General features: G+C 42.0%; 1 protein-coding gene across 2 annotated transcripts in view; it reads right to left on the bottom strand.

Annotated features, from left to right (window-relative positions):
* Window positions 1-237: 237 nt before the first annotated feature.
* Window positions 238-19420, bottom strand: part of OSBPL5 (oxysterol binding protein like 5) — a 126982-nt gene continuing 107799 nt past the window's right edge. For both annotated transcript variants that reach the window (XM_079987169.1, XM_079987170.1), the window contains exons 10-22: window positions 17771-17955; window positions 16312-16393; window positions 13983-14081; window positions 13744-13840; window positions 13103-13201; window positions 11208-11305; window positions 10201-10290; window positions 7758-7894; window positions 7279-7464; window positions 6019-6157; window positions 4579-4696; window positions 3175-3277; window positions 238-1901 (exon numbers count right to left, since the gene is read on the bottom strand). In XM_079987169.1, the coding sequence (XP_079843295.1) occupies window positions 1766-1901; window positions 3175-3277; window positions 4579-4696; window positions 6019-6157; window positions 7279-7464; window positions 7758-7894; window positions 10201-10290; window positions 11208-11305; window positions 13103-13201; window positions 13744-13840; window positions 13983-14081; window positions 16312-16393; window positions 17771-17955 (1569 nt within the window). In that variant the 3' untranslated portion in view covers window positions 238-1765. The remainder of the gene's footprint in view (window positions 1902-3174; window positions 3278-4578; window positions 4697-6018; window positions 6158-7278; window positions 7465-7757; window positions 7895-10200; window positions 10291-11207; window positions 11306-13102; window positions 13202-13743; window positions 13841-13982; window positions 14082-16311; window positions 16394-17770; window positions 17956-19420) is intronic.

The raw sequence follows: 19420 nt of genomic DNA, 5'->3' as shown, positions 1-19420 counted from the left end.
AACAGCCACTTACAAAAATTGCTGGTAAATTTCCCAAATAAAAATAAGCTGCAATTACAACTTAAATTTTAGTGCATAATGTGACACCACCATCTCTTAACGGAGATCATATGCATTATATCCTACAGTATACACCTACTTGTTGTGAAAACTCCCACCTTAATACACAAGTGATGTGAGCAGCAGAACATGTACAAAAGTCCCCAGAACAATAATGATCCAGCCACAAAGAGGTGATAAGTGAAAGTTGTGTAATTTATTTCAATGTATCAAGCACAAACAAGTTTTCCCCTAACGGGGAACATCACAAGGAATGTAGTTAAAAATCTGGAAACATTTACATTGAAAGTTAGCCCAGACTGGCACCACCACTAAATATTTTAAGGCTGTATATATATATTTATATATATAATATCTTTATATATATATATATAGCAGTACTTACCACTTGGAACTATTTCAGGCCAGAAAAAAAGGCTTAGTACTGGCTGCAAGTCTACATAAAATATTGCAAATCTTTTAAAAATGGTGTAAAAATAGGAAGACTATCAACAGATTTGGAGGATGCAGTGGCAAACCCTTACTATTCCTGACCTTTAAACTTTAAATGTACCTAAGAGCAAACAATATCTGCAGGGTGCCTTCTCACAATCACAGGATCAGTCCTATACAGGAAAGGAGGTCTCTCTATGATACTCAGAAACAGTTGTCCCTTGATGTAAAGCACAAGGAAGATGAGCCAACTGTTGCAAGTGATCACTTCAGAAAACTGCAGGAGCAATTGCTTGCACCTGCTCACATAACTACCCTGTATTCATCAATGGACAAAATGTCTCCCGCATCACAAAATAAGCCCAGTGAACCCCAGAACTGTAGTGAATTTGTGACATATGAAATTACCTATATACAGAAGTGCTTCTACACCCATCTTCTTCCACCCATCATGGAATAATGGTACATTTCGGAGGCATTCCTTTATACAATGCTTGTGTGTGTGTGTGTGTGTGTGTGTGTGTGTGTGTTTTAATCAATGTAAAAACATACATATATATATATATATATATATTAAATCAAATCCTAAACAGGCATGTCTGACTCTCTGGGGCCTCATTGGTTGTGGTCTCATATTTCTTAGAAGGGCAGGATTTAAGAAATTGTGTATATTTACAATCTTGGTGGGATGGAGTGGGATGTGCTGTTTGTAGGGATTTGGCATGTGAGAGCACTGATTAGAAGACCCAAGGAGAAGCTGTGCTATCGATAACCCAAGTTGGTTCAATTTTCACATGGGTGCCTAACATTCCCTTCCATATGGGAAATTTATCAAAAGGCATCTTGATGGATGGCAAAACGCCCTTCCCCCACCCACAGAAGAGCTATAAAACAAGACACTAGGAATCGTTTTATAAAACCAAGTAGATGTGTAGAAGTGTTAAAGGGGGCACCAAATACTGGTTGGTAAATCTTAGTTGTCTCAGAAAATGACAAAACATAGAAAACAAAATTGCACAATTAAAGCTACATTTGGCTTTAGCATTAAGGCCCATACAGGTAAAGAGGTCCTTGTAGATGTACATGTAAAAAGGCAATGACATTAATCTGAAGAACAAAACTCTGCAGGCTCCCTGGTTAACCTTGTTCTCGCTTCCTCTTGCCCCCGACTGCGTAGGTATTAAAGTGCTTGGTGCCTCAGTGGGCTCCTTGCAATTAAGTCTCCCAATTCCTGCAGCTGGTCACTTGTTATTGCTGCCAAATGCAGTGCTTTTTATTTGAACACATAATTAATGAAGAGCTGACATGTTAGAAAGATGCACAGAAGAAACCAACAGCGAGAGTCCAGGAAGAGGTTTTCCGATGAGGCCCTCCTGTAGAGCGACTTTTTGTTCAGAGCAGTGAGGTTTCTGCAAGAAAGAACAACAGCCGCCACCAATCCATTGTTACTCAAAACCAGACACTGCATTTGCGCTCACAGATCAGACAGTGCCAAAACTCAGAATCAAGTTAAAATTCAGTGCCCGACATGCCTGGTAAATATTCTGGCCCCACATATTTCTTCTTGATAAAACTGTGAAGGGAAACGGAGGATTTGCCTCCTGCAGCCCCAAACCTTAGGCTTCAAAAAGCAAGAAGGTACTGCAGGCCTGGAATTTAGGGCTAGCATAAACATCTTGCCTAATTTAGAAAGAGAAATCATGGAAAGTTTTATTGTTGATTTAGATGTCAAATATTAATTGTCTATTTGAGGTATTAAAGAGCACTGGCATCTATTTACTGTACTGACCAAAGGTTGTTGACTTAACCTTGTCAGCTTGACGTGTACTCATACATATTCCATGGTTGTGTCTTTAACTCTCCTAACCTAGGTACGAACTGGGGAGTGTTCTGACAAAACTCCCTTGACAAAATTATATGTAAAGAAAATACTGCAGCTGTTCTTTCCTACTGGCAGCCAACTGTTAGGAAATGCTGCACCTGCAGGTCTCCTTACGCTTGCACCAGAAAACTGATTGCAATGAAATACAACAAGGTTTATTTACTCATTTCCTTTTTAAAAAAAAAAAAAAATTGTGATTACGCTGGAGCGGGGAGAGCTTTGCAAGAACTGAACTGCTAAATCATGCTTGAGCTTCACGCAGGAGTGGAAACCCTTTGGAAGTTAAGAGAAGAAGAAATGCCTTCTGTCAGTGGGCAGCTGCAATTTAAACCAAGATTTGAATTTGCAAAGTTCTTTTATGCAACATCATTGGCACTGTTCACTTTTATCTTTTTAAATGCAGAAGAGACTTAAGATTAGTTTTCAGCTTACTCTCCCCCCCCCCCCCAACCTCAGAAGAGAAGGATCAGTCCTGAGCATCTGCCTCACCAAAAGATAGAAATAAGACACTTTTAAAAATGTGGATATACGCAATGTCTTCAGGTTTGTGATAGAAAGCAGCAGGATTTGAAGGAAGCCAATCCTTGTCTAGTTTATTGGCTGTACCTTCCACATGGGTCAAAGGTCATTACTGTCATGCTTGTGTTCATGCTTGGTAGTATTCACATTTGACCCAGGCACCTGGCCCAAGGTAACCTTCCTCCTCTCTATCCCAAATTCTGTGTAATAACGAGACCTTAACACTGTGGTGGTTATTTGAAGATCAATGTATTTTTTAAAAAAGAAAAGAAATTCCATACCTGTGTATCTCCTGTTGGGCTCTCTGGAGGGATAAGACAGCAGTGTGAATTTCTTTCAAAGGGTCGGTTTCTTTCCCACACTGAGCACTTGGACTTTCAAAGCCTGTGGTGAAAAGATGACAGCTGGATTTCACATGTGTTTGGAAAATGGGGGCATTTCCTCTCCCACACATGTTCTGAAGTTTTCTTTCCTCCTCCCTGGGAGAATCACCCATAACATACATGGGGGAAAGGTAATTTGGAAGCTGTAGTTCATCAGTTTGACTTGCTTCTGGATTCATTAAGCTAATATGCTTAATATGCTAATATTGCAGATTTTACAGATCTATGAAAAAAAAACCCTCTTACACATTCATGGTAGAATCCAGTGATTTCCGCTCAGGCAACAGGATTTTCCTTCACCCTGCTCCCACACTGCACCCCTTAAATCTGCTCTAGAGGGTTAGCAAGTGATGTTCTGTTGCACAAATGGAAGCCATTCCACTTATATAATGGTTTTGTTGGACCCAACCATGTGCCTTTCCCATGAAGGAAATGCCTGTATCTGCAAAAACCTAGCAAAACTAGTACGTGAATCAGCTCTGAAAAAGAGATTCAGGAAGAATGCACATTTTGAATATTGCTGGGTAGAAATTGGTTTTTACATGTGCAATTGTTTTTAATTGCATGTATATATGGAATTGTTTTTACACATGGAACAGTTTTAATTGTTTATTTACTTGGTGTAAAATCACTTTAACATATTTAATGGAAGGGAATTCATAAATGGAATAAAATAAAATGGAAGTCCTGTGCGAATGAAGAGAACTAAAATGAACCCAAACTTTGGCAACACAAAGCGCAAGCAGAAAGTAAGGGATGCTAAAAAAAAGTTTTAGGACCATATTGCTAAAAGCATGAAGACCAACAACAAGAAGTTCTTTAAATATATTAGTAGCAGGAAACCATCTAAGGAATTGGTGGATCCTTGGATGAGAAGGGAGTCGAAGGCATGAAAAAGGAGGATAAGGAGATTGTGGAGAATGTGAATCAATTATTTCTATCTGACTTCACTGCGGAAGACATATGGCAGATCACAGTGCCTGAACTAACTTTTGCAAGAAGGGAGTTTGAGGAAGATAGTGGTGATGAGACATGAAGTTCTAGGCCTGGTAGACAAACCAAAAACTGGTAAATTGTCAGGTCCAGATGGCACCCACCTGAGAGTTCTCAAATAACTCAAATGTTAAATTGCTGATCTTCTAATAAAAATATGTAACTTGTCCCTAAGATCAGTCTCTATATCTGAGCATTTTCCATCACTCTGCAAAAGGATTACGTTATCAAGGGATGACAATAGGACTTAACACTGGATATGCATGGAGTGAGTAAGCGCACAGTATCAGAAGCCTGCAAGATACTTACTGTCATCATCTGAAAGTTCCTGTACAGACTCTGGTGTTGAACAGCTACTTTCAGTGTTCTGACTGTTGCTGGACGGTTGATCGCTGGCTTTACGCCGTCTACAATCATTTGCAGACCTCTGAATGAAGAGGAGTACAAACAAAAAATCCCATTATTCTTATTCATGTTCTGACTATCATTATTTATGAGATATACCAATTTATCTGCCTAGCAAACATAGACTTCTGAAGTGAAAGGATGCATCATCTCAAGGGTTTAATCTTAGGCTGAAATCCTCCGCCCTCTTATCCCTAAGTAATCATACTGGTTTCTGTGGAATAAAAGGAGGGTGATCTGAAATAAATTTTCTCAGGTTCAAGGCTCCTAAAGCTCCCCTCCCCATAACACTACAGTTCAGGGGGTGAGGGTTTTAAAACCCAAACTAGAGCATTGCAAATGGTAGTTGCAACAAAATGTTACAATATAACCTCATCTTCTAATAAGGGTACTCCTCTTCAAAGCGCCAGGCAGCCAGTTGTGCCTCCCCCATAATACTCCATTCCCAACCTTCCCCTCTTTCCCAACAGACAATAAACATTTCATGGCTACTGAGCATGTTCACTCCACAATGAGTTCTTAATTATTTTTAGCCACTTAAAATTTTGTGTGTGTGTTTCTTGGTGTATTGGGTGTCGATACTGCCGTCTTGTTTCTACATTTGTTGTTTCTTTTTGTTTTCAATCACCACCTGCATTTGCTATTAGAAGGAACTGGGAATAAAAGTGAAAGGGCATTGCTTCCCTTATTGTTTCTTCCCCCTCTCCACAAGTCCTTGCAACTTATAATCATAAGCTTCAATCTACAACCTAAGATATTCATATGGGTCAGAGCAGAAAGCACAGTCCTCATCTTTTTCTGCCTCACAAGGTAGAGGTGTGTGTCTATCATTTCCAGTTTCACCCCATCACACAGATAAAGAACTGAGGGCTATAATTTGCCTAAAGCCAGTCAAGTAGTTTATTTGGAATTTGAATCCAGGTCTCTAAAGCCCAGTCCCCTATTCAGTGACCTGCTGGATGGCTAAGGCATCTCGCATCCCATTTATACATTTAGTTCAACGCCCACCAGCTCTCATGATCATTCTAAACACACCAGTGAAATTGCAAAGTGTTTCTTTTTTAATTTGTGTCAAAAATTCCACTAGGACAAGCCACACAAAATGTCTGCTGATCAAAATCCAGCAAATCAGATAGTGGTTTAAGCAAATCACTGGACCCGTGTATTTCTAAGTGGGATCGTGTTGTCCCAAATCTGGCTCAGGGTGTGCTCAGGGTAAAGTGACAGTGGGATAGCAAGATGTTATTCAGTTCACCAGGATTCTGCAGATACAGTGCAGAAGGAGAGTACATCTGCCCAAGCATCACTGAAAATGTGGACGTTCTTGGGGAGATGGCCAGTTACCTTGTGCCGTGCAACTTGGTTGCTGTTGCACATGTTTTTGTGAGTTGACATTCGATTGGATAAGTGCCTCTGCATGGTTTGAAGTATGCCATCCTTCTCGTACTGGGCAATGTCATTCAAAGGGTCCCAGGGCCGCAAACTTTGAAAATGAAGAAGAAATTTATAAGAAAGAAAAGCCACTGTTTACTATACTAGTAGCAATATACACCAAATGTACAAGAACACTGTCAACATTGTGTAGAGCAGATATGAATATGCACATTCAATTTCTTCCGATTTTGCCCCACCAAAATGCTTCAGCTGTAACACAGAAAGACTGTGTGGCCAAAAACAACAACAAAAGTGGTCATTGTAAACCTGATGGGGCGGAGGAGCCTGTGACCAACCAACATTGTACAGTCTTTATTTTTACCTTCCCAACAACCCTGGAAGGCAGGCCACATGACCATATTTTCCATACGGCTAAAAGACAATTGCTTTAGTGACTGTATGGAAAAAAATAGAAATTGGTGCTCAGTTTCTCAGAGTCACTGGAACATGCTGGAGCTTCTCTGAGGCCTGGGGCATGAGTCTTGTTAGAATAAAGTTATAAACTCAAACAAAAAAAACACCAGCCAGTCCTTAGCAGAGGCCCTCAGGCAACTTAGCCCTCCAAGGCCTGGGACAAATGAACCCAACTGCCTGCCCCCCTCTGCACAGCCCTGGGTGCAGATATAAGATTTATCATACCACAGAATCATAGAATTCTAGAGTTTGAAGAGTCCTATAGTCCAATCCCTTGCAATGTAGGAGTTGCAGCTAAAGCATCCCTGGCAGATGGCCACCCAACCTCCGCTTAACCTCCAACGAAGGAGAGTTCACCAGCTTCCAAGGGAGTCCGTTCCACTGTCAAACAGCTCTTACCATCAATAAATTCTTCCTAACATTTAGCCAGAATCTCCTTTCTTGTAAATTGAATCCACTGGTTTGGGTCCTACCCTCTAGAGCAGTGTTTCCCAACCTTGTGCCTCCAGCTGTTTTTGGACTACAATTCCCATCATCCCTTGCCACTGGTCTTGCTAGTCAGGGATGATGGGAGTTGTAGTTCAAAAACAGCTGGAGGCACAAGGTTGGGAAACACTGCTCTAGAGCAGCAGAAAACAAGCTTGCTCCACCAGTTTTAAGAGTGTGGCACAGATGTGCTCTAAGTCCACCCGTTACAATGTGTGTACCTGGACACAGACCCCTTTTAGCCACCACACTCCACTCAAGAGCACTCACTCTTCATATTTGTAGTGCCATTCGTTCGTGGCAGGATCATGCCAGAAGAGCAGAGGCTTCCACTCTGTCCCATTGTCCTTCCGCTCCCGCGCTGCATTCCGCTGCTCCTCTTCCAACACAAACTTTTCTTGTGTTGCCTTGTTCTGGTCTCCTTTGCTGATTGCACTGGTTACGTGCTGCCAGAGCCTGAGAAAGAAACAAGGAATCAAGTATAAATGTCTGTAGTAAGGCCAGGGCAGTCATGGAGTTCAGGGGCTCCAGGCATGTTTTTAACATTGCAGAGGTGGGTGCTCATAGCAGTCCATTGTTAAATTTAAATAAGATCCCAGATGTGCTGTGGGAGGAGGGGATACACTGTGTGTGTGTGTGTGTGTGTGTGAGAGAGAGAGAGAGAGAGAGAGAGAGAGAGAGAGAGAGAGAGAAAGAGAGAGAGCGCATGTTGCCTATATTTCTCTCTTGGAGCAATCTGCCTGCATTACCTCTCAGATTCAAACTCTGTTTGCTCTTCAAATAGCACAATGTGACGCTTCAGTCTCTGCTTTCGGACCTCACTGGTTGGATTCCAGAAAATATCTGTGCTGCCATTTTTCAGGTCATTTATATAAACCTCTCCATCCTGAAAAAAGAAGAATAATTTAGTGCTGGCATAAAGCAGAGGTGTTCAACACAGGCTTAGCAAGATCTAAGTGAAAGGAAAGGAAGCCATCAATACTCTTCCAATACACCATTCTTTCCTTCATCCTTTCCTTCTCTTCACTTTGCTATCTTCTCCATGCAGGAACGCTAGATTGTAACCTCTTTGGGGCAATAATCTAGCTTTTGTGCTTGTTCTGCAAAGACTCATACACCTCAGGAATCATGCAATCAGTTTGTTTTGTTTACAGGTAATTCACATCTTACATAAGGCATAGTGTCTGGGGTTTACACAAAAACACTTAAAGCCAGGACATCTGGAACCAGGTCCCCTGCAAGGTGGAGGGCTGCTTGTCTGGCTTTGGGAAGGAGGTGGGAGGGCTCCAGCAGGGTCCTAGAGTCCTCCCTCCTGCGTCCCAAAGCCTAGTAAGCATTTGCCAGAGCCCTCGCCCGAAATTGCAGCTTTGCACAGGTGGGGAAATAAATAAATGGAAAGTGGGTTTCTTCTGCTCTCCATTTATTTATTTATTCACATCCTCCGCATGCAAAGCTGTGATCACGTAAGTGGAATAAGCGTGAGATGTGAGTTACCTCTACTAATGGCATTTCTATTATTTATATAGCAAATGTTACAATTAATAAAATCATTGCAGGCTTCCCTATAAGGCTAGGACTGGGAACACCCAGGTTTTTTCACCCTGGGACTTGTCTAGATTCTCCGTGGCCTGTGAGCTGCTTCTTCTTTTTCTTCCTCTGCTTGTGCCTTGAGATGTTTAAAACTGAGCCCTCACCTCTTCATTACCTGACCTCCCCCCTGTCCTTGTCATGGGAGAAAACCTCAGCAGAACCAGCCGCAAACCACCCAGAGAAGCAGGAATCACACCAGTGCAGAAAGGGCAGGCTGCAGTTGTTAGCATGACATTCCTGGTCCCCTGTCTGTTAATGATCCAAACGCCACCAGCATTTCATCTTTGTCCTCTGTTAGTTTATTCTGAAAATTAACCACTAATTCAACTCCGCTGCTTTGAGGCTGAATATGTGATGGGCTTTGGTTTCTGCAACTGCCCCCAGAGGATGAACCAGAAAGATAATTTACACAGCTTGGTACAGGGAATTTATTTATGACATGTGTAGCAAGATATACAATATGACATGTTTCGAAGCTAATGATTCCTGATGCTAGTCTGCTATCAAAGCCAGGTCCTGGAAGTGAATCTTTTCAAAGTTATACCCCAAGTCATGGAGATTTGCTTCAAATGTTATTCTCCAACACCATCATCATCCGTAGTTAAATATCGCCACAGCAATTAAAAAGATAAAGGTAAGGGTGTCTGAGCAAACTGGTGTGTCTTCAGTTGTCAGTTGAAGCCTCTCATGGCTGTTGTTGTTGTTTAGTTGTTTAGTCGTGTCCGACTCTTCGTGACCCCATGGACCAGAGCACGCCAGGCACTCCTGTCTTCCACTGCCTCACACAGTTTGGTCAGACTCATGTTTGTAGCTTCGAGGACACTGTCCAACCATCTCGTCCTCTGTCGTCCCCTTCTCCTTGTGCCCTCCATCTTTCCCAACATCAGGGTCTTTTCCAGGGAGTCTTCTCTTCTCATGAGGTGGCCAAAGTATTGGAGCCTCAGCTTCATGATCTGTCCTTCCAGTAAGCCCCCTCATGGTTAGTCCCATCTGATCCCAATGGGGAAAACATTATTACTGGCATCACAAAAGAAAGGCTCTCCTACAGATACACACGACTTCTGTAGGTCACAGAACTGTCAGCAAGGCTTCATATGCAGGCCGCAGCAATCTGGGTAGCTAACAGAGTGCCCTCTGGAGGCTGTTTGGACTACAGCTCCCATAATCCCTAACCTCTGTCCTTGCTGGCATCTAGAAAGCAATACATTGCCTCCCCCAATTAAGAGGAAATGTGGGTAGCTGTCTTCTGAATCCACCCTTACAGCCAAGTGTCCAGTGTCGCTCCAGATGCCTTCCAGTTTCGTAGAAGGTTTTATTTACTAGCCTCGCCGGCTTTGACTCATGCTCTGTTTGCTAGATTGAAATCAAGGTAAGCTATCAGAATTGGAGCCTTTCGAGGCAACCTGTACAGCAAGATTTATGTCTGAGCAAATAAAACTGACTGTTGCATCTGTTTCACCCGAGAGCTGCTTGCTTCAAAATCAAGCTCTGTTTCAAAGTAGTTTAGAAATGCAACCCTATTCCCAGCTGGCCCTCGTCCTCTCCTGCACTCCACACAGACATTTTTTAAAACTGTCAGCAAAGAAGATTACGATTTCTTACCCAGTGTCCATCGAGACTCGCCAGCACTTCTTCTCCTGATTTAATCTTCCCCGAGATTTGATTAATGCTTGTGCTGCCACCAAAGAATGGCTTTGGGAAGAGAGAGGAAGAAAAATACAATTCAGCCCATGGGGTGGGGGGGGGGGAGCTGGAGGCCAGCCAAGAACACAGAGATCCACCAGGATACAAGGCTCAAGCTGAACTTGTCTGGATTTCTGGAACTGCCCGTGAAAGAGCAGTTCATAAAATTATTGTTATGTGCTCAGATGTGGATCAAATGGGCACGTATGTCACCTGGCTGCATGGTGGAAGTGCTCAACTAGCCTCGTGGCCAAGGCGTCAGATAACATTATTTAGTGCACAGTCAGAAAAGTTCAGTTTACACACTATTCTTGCATGCACCAATGTGGGGCAACTGCAACTTAGAGATGGGTACTTGACAATGTCAACAACAATTGAACTATTGAGCCTTAAAGAAACTTGGAGCACTATTAGGATGCTGTTGCCCCTTAGGACTGTCTCAGATTTTATTCACAGCTTCCCCATCTCCCCTTTATACGTTCTGCATGATCTTTTATTTCTTTAGCCAATTGTTTTTACAACAATTTTCGAAAATCTGCTTCCCACTCTCCTTATAAGATATGTCAAAGATGAACCTCTGTTGCTGCTTATGTTCTCGATTAGTTAACATTCCCCAGTATTTACCAATACTATAATCCATCGGCTGCCCCTTTACATCCCTGCATACAGCAAAAAAAAAATCAAGTGAACCTTAATATATATTTATGTCCAATAACAGCAAGTGTGGTTATTACTCCATCCTCACTTTAAATATTAACTTAGTTATTAATAAGTGCATGATCATTGTACAGAATCTGGGATGACTTGCAAGCCTAGCCCTGTCACTTGAGATTGCAGAATGGGGAAGGAAACCTGCAAAAGCGGGGAGGGAAATGTGGAACTGGCGGGCTGGAGTCAAGTTCAAAATGCAAGACAAAGATGGTCACCTTTAATTTGAATTCCAGTTCTGCCCGATGATTGCTTTTCTCACAGTCAATGGTAACTTTCCCCCCAAGCTCCATTGTCATGGTACCATATAGAATCCCTAGAAACAGAGAAGAAACAAAACTGTTAACAGGATATCAGGGGCACAGAGACCATATAAGTTGCTGAAATCTGTCATTCACATTGACTGAGGTCTGTATAAAATAATCCTCTTTTTTTCCTTTTTTTGTTTACAAAAAAATGGTTATATAACATTAACCTGAAACAGCCTCACCTTGTTGTGTTAATCAGCACACTCCATAAAAAACAGAAAAAGGGTAAAATCTGAGATGCAGAGAACAACATGGAATACCACCCATAACAATCACAGCTGACTACTGGATAGGTGGGTGGATACAGGTCAGCTGAACTGCCCTGCCCAACCCTGGTTCTGACCAGGGATCTCCTTGCACCCAAACCAGGGTCCCATTTTAGCCCCGGTTGCCTCCATACCATTGGACAACATTGATGAGGGAGGAGCACAGCATGGCTCTCATTCGAGTTGGACGAAGAGGCAAGGGATCTCCATGATAATTATTCTTCTCAGATTTATTTTGCATCTCAAGCAAGTGGAAGTAAGAGCTTGGATCCTGAGCCCCTGCGACATATTCATTTAATACGATTCTTGAGTGGAAGTCAAGGACTTTAAGGTGGAATCCACCAACACTAATAAGAAGAGCCCTCCTGAATCAGGCTGAAAGCCCTTCTGGTTCAGAAGCCCGTTCTCACAGGGGCCAACTAGATGCCTATGGGAAACCCACAAGCAGGATCTGAGCACCACAGCACTCTCCCCTCCCTGGACTCTACATTTGGTCTCCTGCTACTCTCAGGCTGACTCTGGCACCAACCGGGGAGCAGGAGGGGGAATAATGGTGATGTTCAGCAACTTGGATGGATTTAAAAGCATAACTAGGCAAATTCATGGAGGACGCTATCAAAAGCTACTAGCCATGAGAGCTGTGTTCTACCTCCACTGCTAGAGGCAGTCTGCTTGTCAATACCAGTTTCTGGAAGCAGCAGGAGGGGAGAGTGCTGATGCTTGTGGCTATACAACTGGGCAGCAGCAGCAGCAACACCTGACTCAGCAGGAGCAAGGAGGGTGCAAGTAAATCCCCCCCCTGCGTAAACAAGCATTGGATTGGGCTCTGCAGCTTAAGTTAAACTTTGCAAGCGTTGGCTTCATCTGAAATGAATTGAAGATTAGCATTTGCAAGCAGAGCAAGTCTGTAGTTCACACAATGCCAGAGAAAAATAGCTCTGCTGGTTTTCCTTCGGTGTAAAAATGCATTAGAATGGGCTGTGCAGCTTAAGATAAACGGTGCTTATCTTCATCTGATCACTGTAACCAGATCTTTGCGTAGCAGATTTATGACCTGCCATTAAAATCCCTCATCTGTATTCACTTTCATCACCTATGAGATGCAGCAGGTGATTACAGCTAGCTCAGTCTCTGTTTCCAGTTGGTGGGCTCCTCTGAGTTGCTGAGGACTTCTTCTTCCTCTCTCCCTGTGTCCCCACCACTCCAACGTGCTCCAGAGTGTCCTCCCTTCAAACCCTCTGGAGCAGATTCTGATGGTGCACAGAGGGATGCAGGAGGAAGGAGAGGGAAGTTCCACAGTGCAAAAAGAAGTCTGTTGTGCAAGTGGTATGGCAGCCTTGGATACATCCTGTTCATCTTTCTTTAAAAAAGTTGATCCACGATCTTGCAGTGCCCGACCTGATGTTAAGGTGTTATGGTTATAAATCCCTATGTTTGGTGCTATATGTCTCTTTTTTAAAAGGGGAGAAAAATAACCCCGCCTGGAAAGGGAAGGAGGCCCACAATTCCCCCTACTCCAGAGCCCCAGCAATATCCCACCTTTGCAGTGTGCGTATGGCATAGTAATGATGTACTCCTCCCCGCTGCTTAGAAAGGTAAGTTTTGCTTGTCCATCCAGCAATGCCGAAAGTGAATTACCTGCAGGTAAAAGAGTGCAGATGTATATGTCATGACTGCTCCTCTTACAAATACACAGCAGGACCAAGAGAAGCCAATATGATTCACTGGACCATCTCTTAAGAACTTCCTTGATCGTAAGTATTTACAGAAAACAGAAATGCTTGCGCTGGCAAAACCTTCTCCTTAGCGCAATATTGAACACCACCTTCTAGTTCACATAACTAAAAACCCCAGACCCAGACTATCTGCAGTTAGGAAAGTGATGGGGAAATGTTTTGAAAAGTGTGGGGTGAACAAATGCTTAATGGAAAGACGTGTAAATAGCCCACAAGCAAATCAGGATGAATGCTCATTGTTTATAACCATCCTGTAAAGAAATTACAATTAATGCTCAATATAGACAAGACATACTTCAACCTCTGTGTAAACTTTGTGCAAGCAAAGCAGGATGAATGCTGAATAAACTGGTTGTCTAGAGGAGTCCAAAGTTGGTATGAGAAAAGTGACTGTGGGGTAAACTCTTTCCTACTATAAATAGCTGTTTGACTCTGATGTCTTACCATAAAACTTAGATTTGGCTAGAATGCTGCCATTTATACAGAAACCATCCTTCCTGTTACTGACATGAAAGGCTGATACAGGAGGATGATGAGAAACCTGTAATGGAAGGGAAGACAAAATTACATCTGTATTGTAATTACAATACACACAATATGTACATATTGGCTTCAGTTTAGATAGTGCTACAAAGACCAAAATGTTCAGTTTTAATCTGCTGCATGTAATTGCTCAGATTTACCTGTTCGGCTATGTAAAATGTGTGACTGTTTGTCTGTGGATGAAACCAACAGCAACGAAAGGTCTCTCCCAAAATGGGATTGTATGGCTTTTTTATTCCCTGGAAGAGAGGCATTAAACAGAATACATTATTAGAGAACACTGTCCCAATCTGTGGGTTAGAATTTAATGTTCATATACATATACATATTTGTTTTCAAACATAAACAATACAACAACAATAGTTTTTATATTAGTTGAAATGAACTCCCTCTAAGATCAGTGGGATATGACTTCATCATGACAAACTTTTCATGCTGATATCAGTGAGACCCAAGTTCAACTAACTTCGTCTGGATCCAATCCTGTGTAATAGGTTTCTGAGTGAACCGTTGATGCAGATGGAGATATGAATCCACATCACAACATCTACTCAAGCTCCACTTGAACTGGCTGTTTTTTCTTGCAAATCTCCACCTAGGGCTAGTGCACATTTGGGCTTTTTCACTGCACTGTGCCAAAGAGGAAGAATTATAGGCAGGAGGATAGAAAGCTTTCGAGGCTGCATGCCAAATCATTGCCATTTCTGCCCAAATAATCAATAGAGTAATTCCTGCATTGTATGGAGTTAGACTAGATGACTCTTCCAACTCCACAATTCTATGATTCTATGAAATAGTTGAGTACCCACGCCCTGTGTCGATATTGGGAAATGTTTGCAATAATTAAGTCTTGTGCTATCAACTCCCTGCATTTCCAGGGAAATTTCCTTCCCTTGGGGAAACACCTCCTGCTGCTAAAGTACCTTGCTTTGCTCAATTAAGATAACATGACACTTGGCAGGCAAGTCCTCTATCTACTTTTGTTTCCCCTGCAATTACACTGAGGGCGGCTCAAATATATTTCATTACTGGTAAATTATACCAGTGATGATACCATCGCTGGACAATGACCAAGTCTGAGAACTATGTGCCAATTTTTGAGACTTCAGTGAAGTCAAATTAAGCTCAGCTCTTAATCAGTTTTGAAATTTTCTTAATTCCTATTTTGTCTTTTGTTTTGGATTTTTTTAAAAAAGAAAAAAAGAAGGGGAAAAAAAGAAAAAGAGAAAGTCATAATTTCTAAAGCTCATCTAATTACAAAACCAACCACAACCATGGATCTATCAGCTGGGCTACCAAACTGTTTAGAGATGGAAACATTCAGCTGGCGACAACAAAAGCAGGGATATTTCCCAAAAGAAAAACACTAGAAACAAAATGAAGTGTTTTAGAATGAGAACTGAGGAGCAATAGCTGCTGGATTTGAAATTGGTTCTCAAACTTCATGGACAATTGCTATTTACTTCCAGGAGAAATTACTAAGAAATAAAGAATTGAGAACTGGAATTCCTATTTGAGCAACACAGAAAAAGTAGTTTTAAGTTGAGACAAAATCTGCAGATGGAACAGGAAGCAGAAATACCTCATGCTTCCTGCCTCCCCCCCTCACCAACCTCACAAAGCACCATTATGCAATACAGTACCTCAAGAACCACCTCTCTCCATATGAACCTACCGGACCCTGAGATCATCTTCTGAAGCCTCCTCCACAAGAGGTCTGGAGAGTAGCAACACAAAAACAGGCCTTTTCTACAGTGGCTCCCCATTTGTGGAGTGCTCCCCAGGGAGGTTTGTCTGGCACCTCTTTTGTACACCTTTAGGCACCAGATGAAAATGTTCTTCTTCAACCAGGCCTTGGGCTGATTAACATCTTATACCCCTTTTTAATGTGTTTGTGGGAAGGAGTGGAGTATCGGTTTGTGTGTGTGTGTTTTTTTGTTCTTGTTTTTATCATGTATTTTGTGCTTTCAGTTGAATTTTTATGTTGTGAACCACCAAGATCTGTGGATGACGGGTGGTATACAAATTTAATTAACTAATTAATAAAATGTCCCGATGCTCAAAGCCTGAGCCTGTGAGTTCTCTTAAGTAAGCTGGGAGGGTTTTTGGTGGGAGAAGCTTACTTTTTCATTTTCATTTTTTAAAAATCTGCTCTATCTCCAGAAGGATTGTAAGAGTAATCCCCTATATTTAAAGAATGATATCCAACAATAGTTATACTCAGGGTAACTTAAGTTCATTGATTTAAATTTTTTTTACCCTGACTATTACTAATGTTGGATATCACCCAATAACTATTTAACCAACATTAGTCATTCTGTTTATCCTTGACCACAAAATATTCTGGAAAAATTGTGGGCTTGCAATGCTAGCTTTTAGCTGGGAGAATTATGTATCTAGTTTATCCTGAACCCAATATAAACAGGGGTTCTATAGCATACTTGGAGTATGAGTTAAGCATAATCTTACCTTTGGCTTCTTATAAAAGCCCGATAGGTACCATCTCAATACTTGCTTGATTCGACAATATGGGTCTTCTTCAAGAGCAGCTCTATAGGAGAAGAGTAATTAGCTGATCTGTTTGCCCTAGGTGGTTTTACAGACACATGAAATCACATCAGATACAAATAGAACCAACAGCAGCACAATGTGGAAACCCTTCACTATCCCTTTCAAGCCTCCCTTGCTAACTTAACTTGTACTTATACCACCAAAGCTTAAATTGAATGGAACTGTCCGAATACTTCATCTAAGAGTCTTTACCTGATCTTAATCTTACCCTGGCTGGGTAGCTTAGCTCATGGCTACTGTATAATTTTACATGGTTATGGGTATTTAGTTATTGCATTTATATGCCAGCCTTTTCCCCAAGGCACCCAAAGAGGTTTAAATTTTTGAAATACTAGAACAAATCAATGACATAAAATGTAAAATAAAATGTAAGAGTGGTGCTTTACATGAGCTACTCCATTAAAAATGCAGGGCTATGGAGAAATCTACAGTCATAAAAGCCACTTGAGAGAACCAGACAGCCTATAGCACCACAGTCCTAACACTGTAGCTACTTATGGAGAAAATTAAGTGTCAGATCTCCTCCATTCATCTGAATAAAAATTGTGGAGACAGTGAGACTTACACAAAGGTCAGTGACATTTAATTGTAGATTCCATAGCAAGTGTTCTGAAATGTTTTACCCATCTGACTCTTAAAATCAACACCAAAAGCTAGCTGGAAATCTGAAAAGAGCATTTAAGTTTATCCCACCCCTTGCAAACCAGCTCATGAAGACTGCACATTAAAATATCCTAATTTTAGATCCTGCCTCACTTTATAGGAGGGGGGAACGGTTTCCTATTGCACAAGATCCTATGTATGTTTACTGAAAAGTAAGATCCACTGTATTTAGTGGAAAGTATTCCCAGAAAAGTGCACAGAGGAGAGCAGTCCTAGTTTGCCAAACCTAAAGGACTGCATAATAATGCCCCTAATTATACCTCCAAAAGCATCTAGGTTTTGTTTTTTACTGTACATGTTATTGCTGCTTAAAAAATGCTCCAGGATTCATCTTCCCTATATGCTTGCTCTCCTTGTTCCACAAACCTTAACCTATCAAATAGGTTGGGTATGCAGTTATTGCCAATTACACACTGGCAAGGCTGAGTGCAGCAGAAAGCATATCAGTACACCTCTCATTTTTCTTCTTCTTTGCTTTCCTCACAGCTCCCATAAACTGTTGATGTCTAAAGGTCACCGAAATGGATTCCTGTCCTGATTTACGGCACCAGCCGATTAACTCCGAGAGCCTCACGTATTATCAGGGAGCCCTTTCAAGCACACAAACATCCCAGCTGCAGCCGGACTAATACTCCTGGCACATGGGTGCACATCTGCGCACTGCATCATCAAAAAGCCGGCAGGCGCTGCTTACTGGGAAAGTAGGTCGGCGTGGTAGTAATAATCGGAAAGCTTGTTGAGGAAGGAGCGCGGCTCCAAGATGAAGGTGGGCAGAACGACGCGGGACAAGTCCATGCCAGGCCTCAGCTGCTTCAGGATGATCCACATCAAGCTCTTGTTTTCATCGGACACAGTTTCTGTTTGAGAGCATTCGCCCGTCTAAAGAGAAGAGGGTGGGGAAAAACCCTTCAGCTTGCTGATGCTCCATTTTGTTGTTTCAATATTTGTAATCTCCACTTTCATAAAGTATATATCAAGGCAGCTTACAGCATATAAAATATAATTTAAAAAATGATCTATAAATGTCCATAAAACAATTAAAAACATCAGTAGATACTGGTTGGTTAGAAAGAGAAATTCATATTGTGAAGGCATGTTTAAACAGTAGATCAAGTCAGGAAGTTCCTATTTGTGCCATGTGTCTACTTCCTGTTTAGTTGCACTCTGATCTTGTTCACACATGAAACACTAAGCCAGACCATAGCTCAGGATGAATGAGCAAACATGCTGGCTGCCAGAGAAGACATGCTCCTCCTCCTCTGCTCCTTCTGTTGCTACGCTGAGCTAAGCAGGTTTGGCTTAGCATGTCATCTCAACCAGGGCTTGTGGTTTATCTCTCCTAGCCAGACTAGGAGCTGTGAAGCATAGGATGAACTTTGGTTACAGCTCATGGTTTGTTTGAAGAGAGCTAAACCACAAGCCTAGGTCTGGAGTACAGGTTAAGCCTGACTCAGCACAGCTGTGGAAGAACAACTGGAGGAGAAGCCAAGAAGCCATGACTTCATCTCTGAGAGCTTGCATGTTCATGCTAAGCCATGGTTTGACATAGTGCCATGTGTGAACCAGGTCATCGTTGTGTGCAATTCAACAAGGCTAAGCACATCCAGAGAGAATTAATGCAGATACAAACCCCTTTAAACAGGCTGATTTATGCACCTCCTGAAGCAACCTCAGCATTTTCCTCTCAACAACGTGGGAGAAAGAATGTTTTATTGACGTTGGGGCCCAACATCTAAACTTTTAATGGCAAAGAAAACTGTAAGAAGTTAATCTAGCACTTGGATGTTGCTTTTAAGCTGCTTTTAACTAATACGGTAAGGTGGTAGTGGGAAAGGCACTTGCTAACCAAGCTCCGCCTCACATTCCCCATAATTCTCCCTGTAAAAAAAATGGAATACTTTGGGTCTGTGAGAGAAGCAGGCTGTGCAAACGAAGAACCCACCAATCAAGCTTCTGGGGAATTGGATCACTTCACAAGGAGTTGGCTTGTGCCATTAACAAGGTGACTTGAGGTGAATCAGGGAATCCCTAAGCTCTGAAGTCATTACATGGCCTTGGATATTCCAAAAACTTAACTGTACAACCTCCCCACCCTGCTTTATTTTCTGAGAAACAAAACCCAAGGTAACTGAGACTACAGGTACAAGGCGAAACTTGTGGCTGCTGCATTTCCCTACCTTGGGCATCATTTATGCTCCAGTATTGACCTGCAGAGCACGGCTCCCTAGAGCAAACCCACAATGGGAACTTAGCACCATGCCACTTGCCGCAGAGCGGAGTTTGATAAAAAGAAAGCCTGTGAGCGGAGCAACGAACCTTTTCCCTCTCTATCGATTTCTATTAG

This window comes from Podarcis cretensis, assembly GCF_951804945.1.
Source record: "Podarcis cretensis genome assembly, chromosome: 1".
Taxonomy (NCBI): domain Eukaryota; kingdom Metazoa; phylum Chordata; class Lepidosauria; order Squamata; family Lacertidae; genus Podarcis; species Podarcis cretensis.
The sequence above is the reverse complement of the archived record's forward strand: the minus strand, read 5'-3'. Positions and strand labels throughout refer to the sequence as shown.